Source organism: Somniosus microcephalus, unplaced genomic scaffold (genome assembly GCF_052327205.1).
Source record: "Somniosus microcephalus isolate GS21.2 unplaced genomic scaffold, FLI_Smic_1.0 unresolved_chr4, whole genome shotgun sequence".
NCBI classification, from domain to species: Eukaryota; Metazoa; Chordata; class Chondrichthyes; order Squaliformes; family Somniosidae; genus Somniosus; species Somniosus microcephalus.
Genome location: NW_028225182.1, coordinates 55,491,431 through 55,505,479, shown reverse-complemented (window position 1 = coordinate 55,505,479; position 14,049 = coordinate 55,491,431). Strand labels below are relative to the sequence as shown.

At 50.5% G+C, this 14,049-nt stretch overlaps 1 protein-coding gene across 1 annotated transcript in view; it reads left to right on the top strand.

The window, feature by feature from the left end:
• Positions 1–14,049, top strand: part of LOC147091127 (dynein axonemal heavy chain 2-like) — a 141,610-nt gene that overhangs the window by 120,079 nt on the left and 7,482 nt on the right. The window contains exons 31-32 of the mRNA XM_085977168.1: positions 2,040–2,138; positions 5,827–5,952. Of these exons, the coding sequence (XP_085833294.1) occupies positions 2,040–2,138; positions 5,827–5,952 (225 nt within the window). The remainder of the gene's footprint in view (positions 1–2,039; positions 2,139–5,826; positions 5,953–14,049) is intronic.

Here is a 14,049-nt window from a genome sequence, read left to right as displayed (position 1 = left end):
CCTCCCCTGAAGGATATGAGTGAACCATTTGGGTTGTTATAATCATGGTCATCTTTTTGCCCCCTGGTACAAGTCCACAGGTTGCCATGGTGGGTCTGAACAAGGGAGACCATAAGAACATAAGAATAGGAGCAGGAGTCGGCCATTCGGCCCCTCGAGCCTGCTCCGCCATTCAATAAGATCATGGCTGATCTTTTACCTCAACTCCACTTTCCCGCCCGATCTCCATATCCCTCGATTCCCCCAGAGTCCAAAAATCTCTCGATCTCAGCCTTGAATATACTCAACGACTGAGCCTCCACAGCCCTCTGGGGCAGAGAATTCCACAGGTTCACCACCCTCTGAGTGAAGAAATTCCTCCTCATCTCAGTCCTAAATGGCCGACCCCTTATCCTGAGACTGTGACCCCTGGTTCTAGACTCTCCAGCCAGGGGGAAACAACCTCTCAGCATCGACCCTGTCAATCCCCCTCAGAATCTTGTATGTTTCAATGAGATCACCTCTCATTCTTCTAAACTCCAGAGAGTATCGGCCCATTCTACACAATCTCTCCTCACAGGACAGCCCTCTCACCCCAGGAATCAATCTAGTGAACCTTCGTTGCACCGCCTCCAAGGCAAGTATATCCTTCCTCAGATAAGGAGACCAGAACTGTGCCCACTACTCCAGGTGTGGTCTCACCAAGGCCCTGTACATTTGGAGCAAGACTTCCTCACTCTTATACTCCAACCCCCTGCAATAAAGGCCAACATGCCATTTGCCTTCCTTATTGCTTGCTGTACCTGCATGCTAGCTTTCTGTGTTTCTTGCACGAGGACACCCAAATCTCTCTGAACACCAACATTTAAAAGTTTCTCATCATTTAAAAATATTCTGTTTTTCTATTCTTCCTACCAAAGTGAATCACCTCACATTTCCCTACATTATACTCCATCTGCCACCTTACTGCCCACTCACTTAGTCTATCTATATCCCTTTGCAGACTCGATGGGCTGGATTTTATCAATGGAGGCGTGTAGGAGGCGGGACTACAACTTTCGGGGATGTAGTCCCGCCTCCATCGAGTTCTAGCCAACCCACGCGATTTAGACTTGATTGACCTTGTTGACCCCGCCCTGTGGGCTCAGCAGGCCAATTAAGGGCCACCCGGCAACAGGTGACATCACAGATTGACATTTCATCTGTCAAGGCCTTTTGACAGATGAAATATCAGCGTTTCACTGCTGTTTGAAGCTGTCAAACACTGACAATCTGTACTCCAGGTTAATTCCTTCCTCTCAGGATGATTTAGAGATCTCTCCAGAACAGAAAGCTGAAGGCTGCAGATTTTGACAGCTCGCGGCCATTCTGCTTTCTGTGCCGGTGAGATGAGGGACTCCTGAGACCTGAGGGAAGGAAGGCTGTAAAGGTAAGTAAAGGTTAGTAGAACTTCTTTAAACACTTACCTCTGCACTCATGCACCCATCACTCACCTGAACACCGGACATCTCGATCCCTCCAAGCCCTTCAGCCCGACGGCCCGCCTCGCTAACTTGGCGTGGTTTGGAGCCGTCGGGAATCTCACACTTCAACAATAAAAATAGGGATTAGGCTAAAAACTGCCTGTTAACTACCTGTTAACGGGCAGTTAATTGGCACTAATCCCCTTCCCGCTTCGGGGAGGCGGCTCCCAGCTCAGGTCGGGTACCCGCCTCCTTTGAAACTGGCATGGAGGCGGGTTGGGGGCGGGATGGGTTCGTGCCCCCCGATTTTGAGATTTTAACCCCCCACACGCCTCCAATCCCGATGAAAATCCTGCCCTTTGTGTTCTCCTCATAGCTTACTGTCCCACCTAGCTTTGGGTCGTCAGCAAACTTGGATACATTACACTCGGTCCCTTCATCCAAGTCATTAATGTAGATTGTAAATAGCTGAGGCCCCAGCACTGACCCTTGTGAGCTCTGGGCTGCCAATGCAGCACCGTAACCACACCAGCCAAACGCATGGCTTTCCATCGCCGCGACCACAAACCTAACTCGTGCTCTAACCTGTCTCTCTAGGTCGGAACCACCACCAAGATGGAAGCTGCAGGAATGTTTGCCGCTGATGGGGAGTACGTGGAGTTCAAGCATCCCACCCTGCTCGAGGGTCCGGTGGAGGTACGGAGATTCCCCGCGGTCCCGCGTCGCCAGGGCTTCACCCGCAGCGCAGTTGTAAAACAGTTCGAATTTTTTTTTTATTCGTTCTTGGGATGTGGGCGTCGCTGGCGAGGCCCGGCATTTATTGCCCATCCCTAATCGCCCTCGAGAAGGTGGTGGTGAGCCGCCTTCTTGAACCACTGCAGTCCGTGTGGTGAAGGTGCTCCCACAGTGCTGTTAGGGAGGGAGTTCCAGGATTTTGACCCAGCGACGATGAAGGAATGGCCGATATATTTCCAAGTCAGGATGGTGTGCGACTTGGAGGGGAACTTGGAGGTGGTGGTGTTCCCATGCACCTGCTGCCCTTGTCCTTCTAGGTGGTAGAGGTCACGGGTTTGGGAGGTGCTGCCGAAGAAGCCTTGGCGAGTTGCTGCAGTGCATCTTGTAGATGGTCCACACTGCAGTCACGGTGCGCCGGTGGTGGAAGGAGTGAATGTTTAAGGTGGTGGATGGGGTGCCAATCAAGCGGGCTGCTTTGTCCTGGATGGTGTCGAGCTTCTTGAACACAATCGCCATCTCTCTACAGTGGTCGGAGATCTGCCTGCCCCTCCATATGCCCACACATCCAGTGGATGCTGTGAGGGGTAATTCTGCCTGAGATGGGCTACCGTCTTGCAGCCTCGCTCCTTCACCTGGCATGCCGTGTGAGTGCAGCTCTTTATACAGGGATCACGGAATCACCCCAATCATTCAATCTCCCCACCCCGGAGGAACAAGATAGATGAATTGTCGGGAGAAATTGGAAAATAAGAGTCGAAAAGGGGCAGAGGAGCAAAGGGATCTGGGGGTACAGATTCATCAATTATTAAAAGTAACAGCGCAGGCTAACAAGGCCATAACAATGCAAACCAAGCACTGGGGTGCATTTCTAGAGGAATAGAAATGAAAAATGGAGAGGTTATGCTAAACTTGTATCGAACCTTGGTTAGACCACACTTGGAGCACTGTGCACAGTTCTGGTCTCCATATACCCTGGTTAGACCACACTTGGAGCACTGTGCACAGTTCTGGTCTCCATATTGCAAAAAGGATATTGAGGAACTGGAGAAGGTGCAAAAAAGATTGACAAGGGTGATAGCAGAACTGAGAGGTTATAACCATCGGGAAAGGCTGATCGGGCTGGGGCTCTTTTCTCTAGACAAGAGAAGGCTGAGGGGCGACCTGATCGAGGGCTTTAAAATGATGAAAGGGTTCGATAGGGTAGACGTAGAGAAGATGTTTCCACTGTGGGGGAGACCAGAACTAGGGGCCATCAATATAAGAGAGTCACTAATAAATCCAATCGGGAACTCAGGAGAAACTTCTTTCCCCAGAGAGTGGTGAGAATGTGGAACTCGCCGCCACAGGGAGTGGTTGAGGCGAATAGCAGAGATACATTTAAGGGGAAGCTGGTAGGTTGAGATGATGAAGAGAGGTGGGAGGGAGGCTGGTGTGGAGCAGAAACACCGGCACGGACCAGTTGGGCCGAATGGCCTGTTTCTGTGCTGCAGACTCGATGTAATTCTATGTAACTGGCGCGGTCAAGATAGAGAAGCCTTTACAGGACTGGCTAAGACACGTTACATTGCTAGGAAGGCAATGGGCGAACAACAGGTGAGGATTTAGGGCATGGAATTACCATGGTTGATGACGATATGTAAACTCAATAGGTTCATATGAAACTCCTATCTCCCAAGACTTTAAGCTGTTTAATGCCTCCGTTAAATGTATTAAAGGGGTACAGTAGTTTGGAGTCACACTTGCAGGGTGTGGGCACCAGAGGATCGGGGCTAGAGTGCTGGACCCTATCTCCGACCCACACGTTTTCCAGTGTGGCTTCTTGCTGGGAGCACAGAATTGCTTTCCATCTCTCCATTGGGTAATATTCCGAGTGTATCTTCGAAGCCTTGCTTCAATGACACGTACCCTCACACACAGGCAGCTCATGGATTCAGCGGCCCAACAGCCCAGTGCCCCTCATGTATTCTGCTGCGCCGTGCTGATGCGCACTTTGACCAGCTGCCTCTCATTTTCGTCCCATTTACTCACTGCCAAACGAGTTGCTCAGAGGGCCAGTATTCGGAGTGGGTTAAAGCACCCGTCAGTGTTGGGAAGGTCACCACAGGAGTCCAGCACAAGCTGACCAGTACAACGGAAGGCAAAGGCTGCACGTGAGGTTCAAACTGGAATATGGGTCTTATATCCTTACTGCCTGTGGATTCCACACCGGTTTGGAATTGGTTGAAAGAGGTGTGAAATGCTGTGCTTTTTTGTCTTGGTAATTTCAGATCAGCCATGATCTCATTGAATGGCGGAAGAGGCTCGAGGGGCTCAATGGCCTCCTCCTGTTCCTACATTCTCCTCCTTTCTTCAATGCGTTGACTGCTTGTTGGGAAACAGTTCTCCGGGCAGTGTGTGTCCTCCAGCACCTCCCCACTAGCCGCCACTGTTCACACAGTGAATCAAAGCGCTGAGCGCCAGCGGGCTATTCGACTGCAGCAGCGGCACTGCTCACGCAGCTCCTGCCCTCACTGGGCGCCCACACCACGCGCACACGTGCCTACTCTCAGCACGGGTCACTGGGGAGTGACCCAGAACCCCAGCTGGTTTACGCCTCCCCATCCCAGGCAGAGCAAAGCCAATTGCAACCCTGCCAACACCCTGCCCTGACTGAGACCCGCTAACTCAGCGCAGGCTTTCCAGGTGTGTGTGTGTGTGTGTGTGTGTGTGTGTGAGAGCGTGTCTGTCTGTGTGTGTGAGTGTGTGTGTGTGTGAGAGTGAGTGTGTGAGAGTGAGTGTGTCTGTGTGAGTGTGTGTGAGTGAGTGTGTGAGAGAGCGTGTCTGTGTGTGTGTGAGAGAGCGTGTCTGTGTGTGAGAGAGTGTGTGTGTGTGTGTGTGAGAGAGCGTGTGTGTGTGTGTGAGAGAGCGTGTCTGTGTGTGTGAGAGAGCGTGTCTGTGTGTGAGAGCGTGTGTGTGTGTGTGAGAGAGCGTGTGTGTGTGTGTGAGAGAGCGTGTCTGTGTGTGTGAGAGAGCGTGTCTGTGTGTGTGAGAGTGTGTGTGTGTGTGTGTGTGTGTGTGTGTGTGTGAGAGTGAGTGTGTGAGAGTGTGTGTGTGTGAGTGTGTGAGAGTGAGTGTGTGAGAGTGTGTGTGTGAGTGTGTGAGAGTGAGTGTGTGAGAGTGTGTGTGAGAGCGTGTCTGTGTGTGTGAGAGTGTGTGTCTGTGTGTGAGTGTGTGTGTGTGTGAGAGAGTGAGAAAGAGTGAGTGAGTCTGTGTGTGTGAATGTGTGTCTGTGTGTGAGAGAGTGAGTGTGAGTGTGAGTGTGAATGTGTGTCTCTGTGTGAGAGAGTGAGTGTGTGTGTCTGTGTGTGTGAATGTGTGAGAGAGAGAGAGTGTGTGTGTGTCTGTGAGTGTGTGTGTCTGTCTGTGAGTGTCTGTCTGTGAGTGTGTCTCTGTGTGTGTGTGCGTGTGTCTGAGTGTGTGTGTCTGAGTGTGTGTGTGCCTGAGTGTGTGTGTGTCTGTCTGTGAGTGTCTGTCTGTGAGTGTCTCTCTGTGTGTGTGTGCGTGTGTGCCTCAGCTACTGCTTGGGAGTCTTGCTGATCGTTCGGGGTTAAATGACACGGCCTCACTTCTCATCGCTTTTCTGTTGCTGTGATATATTCTTGTCCCTCAGGCTTGGCTCTGTGACGTGGAACGCACCATGCGATTTAGTCTCAAAGACCTGCTGAAAGAGAGCCGCTTGTCTCTGAAGAAAATGCTCACCAAACGGGACAAGTGGGTGAAGGAGTGGCCTGGTCAGGTCAGTGCTGAGATTACCGCTCTGATTAGCTGGAGGTCGTGCGCAGGGGAAACCAGCCTGAGCATTAATGGTGTCCTTTATAATTCTCAGGTCTGTGCTCGCCAGAATCAGGGATGCTTAAAGAAAGAGCGGCTTTTGTACTGTGCCTTTTCACAGCTCTTTAGAAACATATTAAAGTAATTCCCTTGCAGTTATCTACTTTAAATTGCAGTAACGGCCATTGTGCAGGCAAAATGTGCCAGCCATTTACACACAGCAAGATGTCAGAAAGGAGGCAGTGAGATGAATATCCAGTCCATCAGTTATTGGTGGTTTTGGCTCGGGGAGGAACGTTGGCCGGGACACTAAGGTCTTTCCAATAGTGCCATGGGATCGTCAATATCTAACAGAACAGATAGACAAGGCCTCGGTTTAACGTACATCTCGAGAACAAGAACTCCCTTAATGCTGCACTCCCCCAGTATCTGACAGTAACTCCATTAAATGTTTGTCATTGCCTATCCACCGTCAACCCTTTAAGTAACGTTCCCCAATCCATCCTAGCCAATTCGCGCCTCATACCATCGTAGTTTCCTTTATTTAAATTCAGGACCCTAGTCTCTGAGTCAACTACTTCACTCTCCATCTTAATGAAGAATTCCATCATATTATGATCGCTCCTCCCCAAGGTACAAGATTGCTAATTAATCCTTTCTCATTACATAATGCCCAGTCTAAGATGGCCTGATCTCTAGTTGGTTCCTCAACATATTGGTCCAGGAAACCATCCCCTATACACTCTCGGAATTCCTCCTCCACAGTATTGTTACTAATTTGGTTAGCCCAATCTATATGTAGGTTAAAGTCACCCATGATAACTGCTGTGCCCTTATTGCACGCATCTCTAATTTCCCGTTTAATGCCATTACAGTTTGGAGGTCTATATACAACTCCCACAAACGTTTTCTGCCCCTTGGTATTTCTCAGCTCTACCCATACAGATTCCACATCATCAGAGCTAATATCTTTCCTTACTATTGTGTTAATCTCCTCTTTAACCAGCAATGCTACCCCACCTCCTTTTCCATTTTGCTTGTCCTTCCTGAATATTGAACACCCCTGGATGTTGAATTCCCAGCCTTGGTCACCCTGGAGCCATGTTTCCGTAATCCCAATTATATCATATCCATTTACATCTATTTGCGCAGCTAATTCATCCACCTTATTACGAATGCTCCTCGCATTAAGACACAAAGGGGGAGAAATTCAGTATCGCCCCATTTGGGGCGCAATTATCGGCCGTGCGCAAAGTTTAGCGCCTGGCGCTAATTATCGCCTCCAACTGCAAACTTGGCTTCTATCGCCCCTGGAGGTGATTGAAACGCTAAATCAGGCGCTTCACACCTCTCTTAAGGCGCAAAGGCCGAGGAGCGAGGCGCTACCTCAGAGCGCTGGCGAATCTCGTGTGATGTCAGTCAGCAATGGAACACAGACACACTGGCACTGGCCAGTTCTTAAAGGGGAGGGTCGATCTTGCTCTCCATCCACACCCTGCTCATTGCAGCCTTGAATCTCGGCCTGGAGAGACCTGCACATCAAATCTGCTGGAAAGAACAATGGAGAAGCCAGGGAAAGAGCTCAGAGTGCAGCCCCCACAGTCTCTTCTAAATCAATGCAAGGAAGGTCAAATCAAAATGAACCTGCAAAGTGCTGCTCAGTCCCCAAAACTCCTTCACACAGCGTTGAATCTCTCCAGAAGTCTCTCTCTCTCTCTCAGAATGCGTGGGGCAAAAATGTCACCAACAAAAAAAGGCAGGAAGCGGTCGCCTTTAAATAGCGCTCCCCCAGTCCCTTTCTGACTGCAGAATGCTCCCCTCAACCTGTCGTTGCTAGCGGCAGGCGGTAAGGCAGGGGGCGCCACTCAATATCCGGTCTGGGGCGTTGCGCACTCGACTGACGTCACGATCTGCCGGCGCAGGAGCTCGTGGCGGTAGTGTTTAGTGCCGCTGCAAAATGTCTAGATAATTTCGCGAGAGGCGCAAACATCGCCGCGCCCAGGCGCTAGTTGCTTTGCGCCCCGTTAATGGGAGGCGCAAACCAACTGAATTTTTCCCCCAAAGCTTTCTGGCTTGTTTTTTTTTAACACTCTTAGTCCTTTTAGAATTATTATTTACTGTAGCCCTGTTTGATTTACACCCTTGATTTCTCTGCCTTCCACTTTTGCTTTTATCACCCTGTCTTTTGCTTCTACCCTTGCTTCCCTTTCCTCTGTTTCCCTGCACAGGTTCCCAACCCCCTGCCATTTTAGTTTAAACCCTCCCCAACAGCACTAGCAAACACTTCACCGAGGACATCGGTCACGGTCCCGCCCAGGTACAAACCGTCCAGTTTGTACTGGTCCCACCTCCCCCAGAACCGGTTCCAATATCCCAGGAATTTGAATCCCTCCCCCTTGCACCATTCCTCTAGCCACGTATTCATCTGAAATATCCTTCTATTTCTACTCTGACTAGCACGTGACACTGGTAGCAATCTTGAGATTACTACCTTTTGAGGTCCTATTTTTTAATTTACCTCCTAACTCCCTATATTCAGCTTTTAGGACGTTATCCCGTTTTTTACCTATATCGTTAGTACCTATATGCACCACGACAGCTGGCTGTTCACCCTCCCCCTCCAGAATGCCCTGCAGCCGCTCCGAGACATCCTTGACCATTGCACCAGGGATGCAACATACCTTCCTGGAGTCTCGTTTGCGGCCACAGAAACGCCGATCTATTCCCCTATCACTATAGCTCTCCCACTCTTTTTCCTCCTGTCCTGTGCAGCAGAACCACCCATGGTGCCAGGAAGTTGGCTGCTGCTGCCTTCCCCTGGTAAGCCATCCCCCCCAACAGTATCCAAAGTGGTATATCTGTTTGAGAGGGGGATGGCCACAGGGGACCCCTGCACTACCTGCCTGTGCCTACTACTCTGCCTGGTGGTCACCCATTCCCTTCCTGCCTGTGCAGCCTTTACCTGCGGTGTGACCAACTCATTAAAAATGATATCCACAATGTCCTCAGCATCGCGAATGCTCCAGTATGTATCCATTCGAAGCTCCAGCGCCGCAATGCGGTCTGCCAGTAGCTGCAGCTGGATACACTTCCCGCACACATGGTCGTCAGGGAACAGGAAGTGTCCCTGATTTCCCACATAGTGCAGGAGGAGCATGCCACGGGGCTGAGCTGTGCTGCTACGACTTACTCTTTAATTAATTAAAATTAAATTAAATCAAATCAGTACCACCAATTACACTAAAATTAAATGATATACTCAAGGACCCTTGTTTACTAGCACTCCCTGCGACACAACAGAGACCTTTGACACTATAATCCACAAAAATTAAGTTTGGAATAAAAGCGAGAAAGAGAGAAATACTCACCAACCAATCACTTACCTACTTTCTGGTAATGTCACACTTCGATTACTTTTTACTTCTTTACACTCACCGGTCCATTGTAGCCCGAGGTTTGGCGCTCTCCAGTCACTCTCGCTCACAGAGTAAAGCTCCCTCTACACTGTCCCGTCAAACATTCCCATGGCTGGTACAGCACGGGTTAGATACAGAGTAAAGCTCTCACAACACTATCCCATCAAACACTCCCAGGGCAGGTACAGCACGGGTCAGATACACAGTAAAGCTCGCTCTACACTGTCCCATCAAACACTCCCAGGGCAGGTACAGCACGGGTTAGATACAGAATAAAACTCCCTCTACCCTGTCCCATCAAACACTCCCAGGGTAGGTACAGCCCAGGTTAGATACAGAGTAAAGCTCCCTCTACACTGTCCCATCAAACACTCCCAGGGCAGGGACAGCACGGGGTTAGATACAGAGTAAAGCTCCCTCTACACTGTCCCATCAAACACTCCCAGGGCACGTACAGCACAGGTTAGATACAGAGTAAAGCTCCCTCTACACTGTCCCATCAAACACTCCCAGGGCAGGTAGAGCCCAGGTTAGATACAGAGTAAAGCTCCCTCTACACTGTCCCATCAAACACTCCCAGGGCAGGTACAGCAGAGGGTTAGATACAGAGTAAAGCTCCCTCGACACTGTCCCATCAAACACGCCCAGGGCAGGTACAGCACGGGTTAGATACAGAGTAAAGCTCCCTCTACACTGTCCAATCAAACACTCCCAGGGCAAGTACAGCACAGGTTAGATACAGAGTAAGGCTCCCTCTACACTGTCCCATCAAACACTCCCAGGGCAGGTACAGCAAGGGGTTAGATACAGAGTAAAGCTCCCTCTACACTGTCCCATCAAACACTCCCAGGGCAGGTACAGCACTGGTTAGATACAGAGTAAAGCTCCCACTACACTGTCCCATCACACACTCCCAGGGCAGGTACAGCACGGGTTAGATACAGAGTAAAGCTCCCTCTACACTGTCCCATCAAACACTCCCAGGGCAGGTACAGCACAGGTTAGATACAGATTAAAGCTCCCTCTACACTGTCCCATCAAACACGCCCAGGGCAGGTACAGCACGGGTTAGATACAGAGTAAAGCTCTCACAACACTATCCCATCAAACACTCCCAGGGCAGGTACAGCACGGGTCAGATACACAGTAAAGCTCGCTCTACACTGTCCCATCAAACACTCCCAGGGCAGGTACAGCACGGGTTAGATACAGAATAAAACTCCCTCTACCCTGTCCCATCAAACACTCCCAGGGTAGGTACAGCCCAGGTTAGATACAGAGTAAAGCTCCCTCTACACTGTCCCATCAAACACTCCCAGGGCAGGGACAGCACGGGGTTAGATACAGAGTAAAGCTCCCTCTACACTGTCCCATCAAACACTCCCAGGGCACGTACAGCACAGGTTAGATACAGAGTAAAGCTCCCTCTACACTGTCCCATCAAACACTCCCAGGGCAGGTAGAGCCCAGGTTAGATACAGAGTAAAGCTCCCTCTACACTGTCCCATCAAACACTCCCAGGGCAGGTACAGCAGAGGGTTAGATACAGAGTAAAGCTCCCTCGACACTGTCCCATCAAACACGCCCAGGGCAGGTACAGCACGGGTTAGATACAGAGTAAAGCTCCCTCTACACTGTCCAATCAAACACTCCCAGGGCAAGTACAGCACAGGTTAGATACAGAGTAAGGCTCCCTCTACACTGTCCCATCAAACACTCCCAGGGCAGGTACAGCAAGGGGTTAGATACAGAGTAAAGCTCCCTCTACACTGTCCCATCAAACACTCCCAGGGCAGGTACAGCACTGGTTAGATACAGAGTAAAGCTCCCACTACACTGTCCCATCACACACTCCCAGGGCAGGTACAGCACGGGTTAGATACAGAGTAAAGCTCCCTCTACACTGTCCCATCAAACACTCCCAGGGCAGGTACAGCACAGGTTAGATACAGATTAAAGCTCCCTCTACACTGTCCCATCAAACACGCCCAGGGCAGGTACAGCACGGGTTAGATACAGAGTAAAGCTCCCTCTACACTGTCCAATCAAACACTCCCAGGGCAAGTACAGCATAGGTTAGATACAGAGTAAGGCTCCCTCTACACTGTCCCATCAAACACTCCCAGGGCAGGTACAGCAAGGGGTTAGATACAGAGTAAAGCTCCCTCTACACTGTCCCATCAAACACTCCCAGGGCAGGTACAGCACTTGTTAGATACAGAGTAAAGCTCCCTCTACACTGTCCCATCAAACACTCCCAGGGCAGGTACAGCACGGGTTAGATACAGAGAAAAGCTCCCTCCACACTGCCCCATCAAACACTCCCAGGGTAGGTAAAGCATGGGTTCGAGACAGAGTAAAGCTCCCTCTACACTGTCCCATCAAACACTCCCAGGGCAGGTACAGCATGGGTTAGATACAGAGTAAAGCTCCCTCTACACTGTCCCATCAAACACGCCCAGGGCAGGTACAGCACGGGTTAGATACAGAGTAACGCTCCCTCTACACTGTCCAATCAAACACTCCCAGGGCAAGTACAGCATAGGTTAGATACAGAGTAAGGCTCCCTCTACACTGTCCCATCAAACACTCCCAGGGCAGGTACAGCACGGGGTTAGATGCAGAGTAAAGCTCCCTCAACACTGTCCCATCAAACACTCCCAGGGCAGGTACAGCACGGGTTAGATACAGAGTAAAGCTCCCTCTACACTGTCCCATCAAACACTCCCTGGGCAGATACAGCACAGGTTAGATACAGATTAAAGCTCCCTCTACACTGTCCCATCAAACACTCCCAGGGCAGGTACAGCACGGGTTAGGTACAGAGTAAAGCTCCCTCTACACTGTCCCATCAAACACTCCCCGGGCAGATACAGCACGGGTTAGATACAGATTAAAGCTCCCTCTACACTGTCCCATCAAACACTCCCAGGGCAGGTACAGCACGGGTTAGATACAGAGTAGAGCTCCCTCTACACTGTCCCATCAAACACTCCCAGGGCAGGTACAGCACAGGTTAGATACAGACTAAAGCTTCCCACTACACTGTCCCATCAAACACTCCCAGGGCAGGCACAGCACAGGTTAGATACAGAGTAAAGCTCCCTCTACCCAGTCCCATCAAACACTCCCAGGGCAGGTACAGCACAGGTTAGATACAGAGTCAAGCTCCCTCTACGCTGTCCCATCAAACATTCCCAGGGCAGGTACAGCATGGGGTTTGATACAGAGTAAAGCTCCCTCTACACTCTCCCATCAAACATTCCCAGGGCAGGTACAGCACGGGTTAGATACAGATTAAAGCTCCCTCTACACTGTCCCATCAAATACTTCCAGGGCAGGTACAGCACAGGTTAGATACAGAGTAAAGCTCCCACAACACTGTCCCATCAAACACTTCCAGGGCAGGTACAGCAGAGGTTAGATACAGAGTAAAGCTCCCTCTACACTGTCCCATCAAACACTCCCAGGGCAGGTACAGCACGGGTTAGATACAGAGTAAAGCTCCCTCTACACTGTCCCATCAAACACTCCCAGGACAGGTACAGCACGGGCTAGATACAGAGTAAAGCTCCCTCTACACTGTCCCAGCAAACACTCCCAGGGCAGGTACAGCACGGGTTAGATACAGAGTAAAGCTCCCTCTACACTGTCCCATCAAACACGCCCAGGGCAGGTACAGCACGGGTTAGATACAGAGTAAAGCTCCCTCTGCACTGTCCAATCAAACACTCCCAGGGCAAGTACAGCACCGGTTAGATACAGAGTAAGGCTCCCTCTACACTGTCCCATCAAACTCTCCCAGGGCAGGTACAGCAAGGGGTTAGATACAGAGTAAAGCTCCCTCTACACTGTCCCATCAAACACTCCCAGGGCAGGTACAGCACTGGTTAGATACAGAGTAAAGCTCCCTCTACACTGTCCCATCAAACACTCTCAGGGCAGGTACAGCACGGGTTAGATACAGAGTAAAGCTCCCTCTAAACTGTCCCATCAAACACTCCCAGGGCAGGTACAGCACAGGTTAGATACAGAGTAAAGCTCCCACTACACTGTCCCATCACACACTCCCAGGGCAGGGACAGCACGGGTTAGATACAGAGTAAAGCTCCCTCTACACTGTCCCATCAAACACTCCCAGGGCAGGTACAGCACAGGTTAGATACAGATTAAAGCTCCCTCTACACTGTCCCATCAAACACGCCCAGGGCAGGTACAGCACGGGTTAGATACAGAGTAAAGCTCCCTCTACACTGTCCAATCAAACACTCCTAGGGCAAGTACAGCATAGGTTAGATACAGAGTAAGGCTCCCTCTACACTGTCCCATCAAACACTCCCAGGGCAGGTACAGCAAGGGGTTAGATACAGAGTAAAGCTCCCTCTACACTGTCCCATCAAACACTCCCAGGGCAGGTACAGCACTTTTTAGATACAGAGTAAAGCTCCCTCGACACTGTCCCATCAAACACTCCCAGGGCAGGTACAGCACGGGGTTAGATGCAGAGTAAAGCTCCCTCAACACTGTCCCATCAAACACTCCCAGGGCAGGTACAGCACGGGTTAGATACAGAGTAAAGCTCCCTCTACACTGTCCCATCAAACACTCCCCGGGCAGATACAGCACAGGTTAGATACAGATTAAAG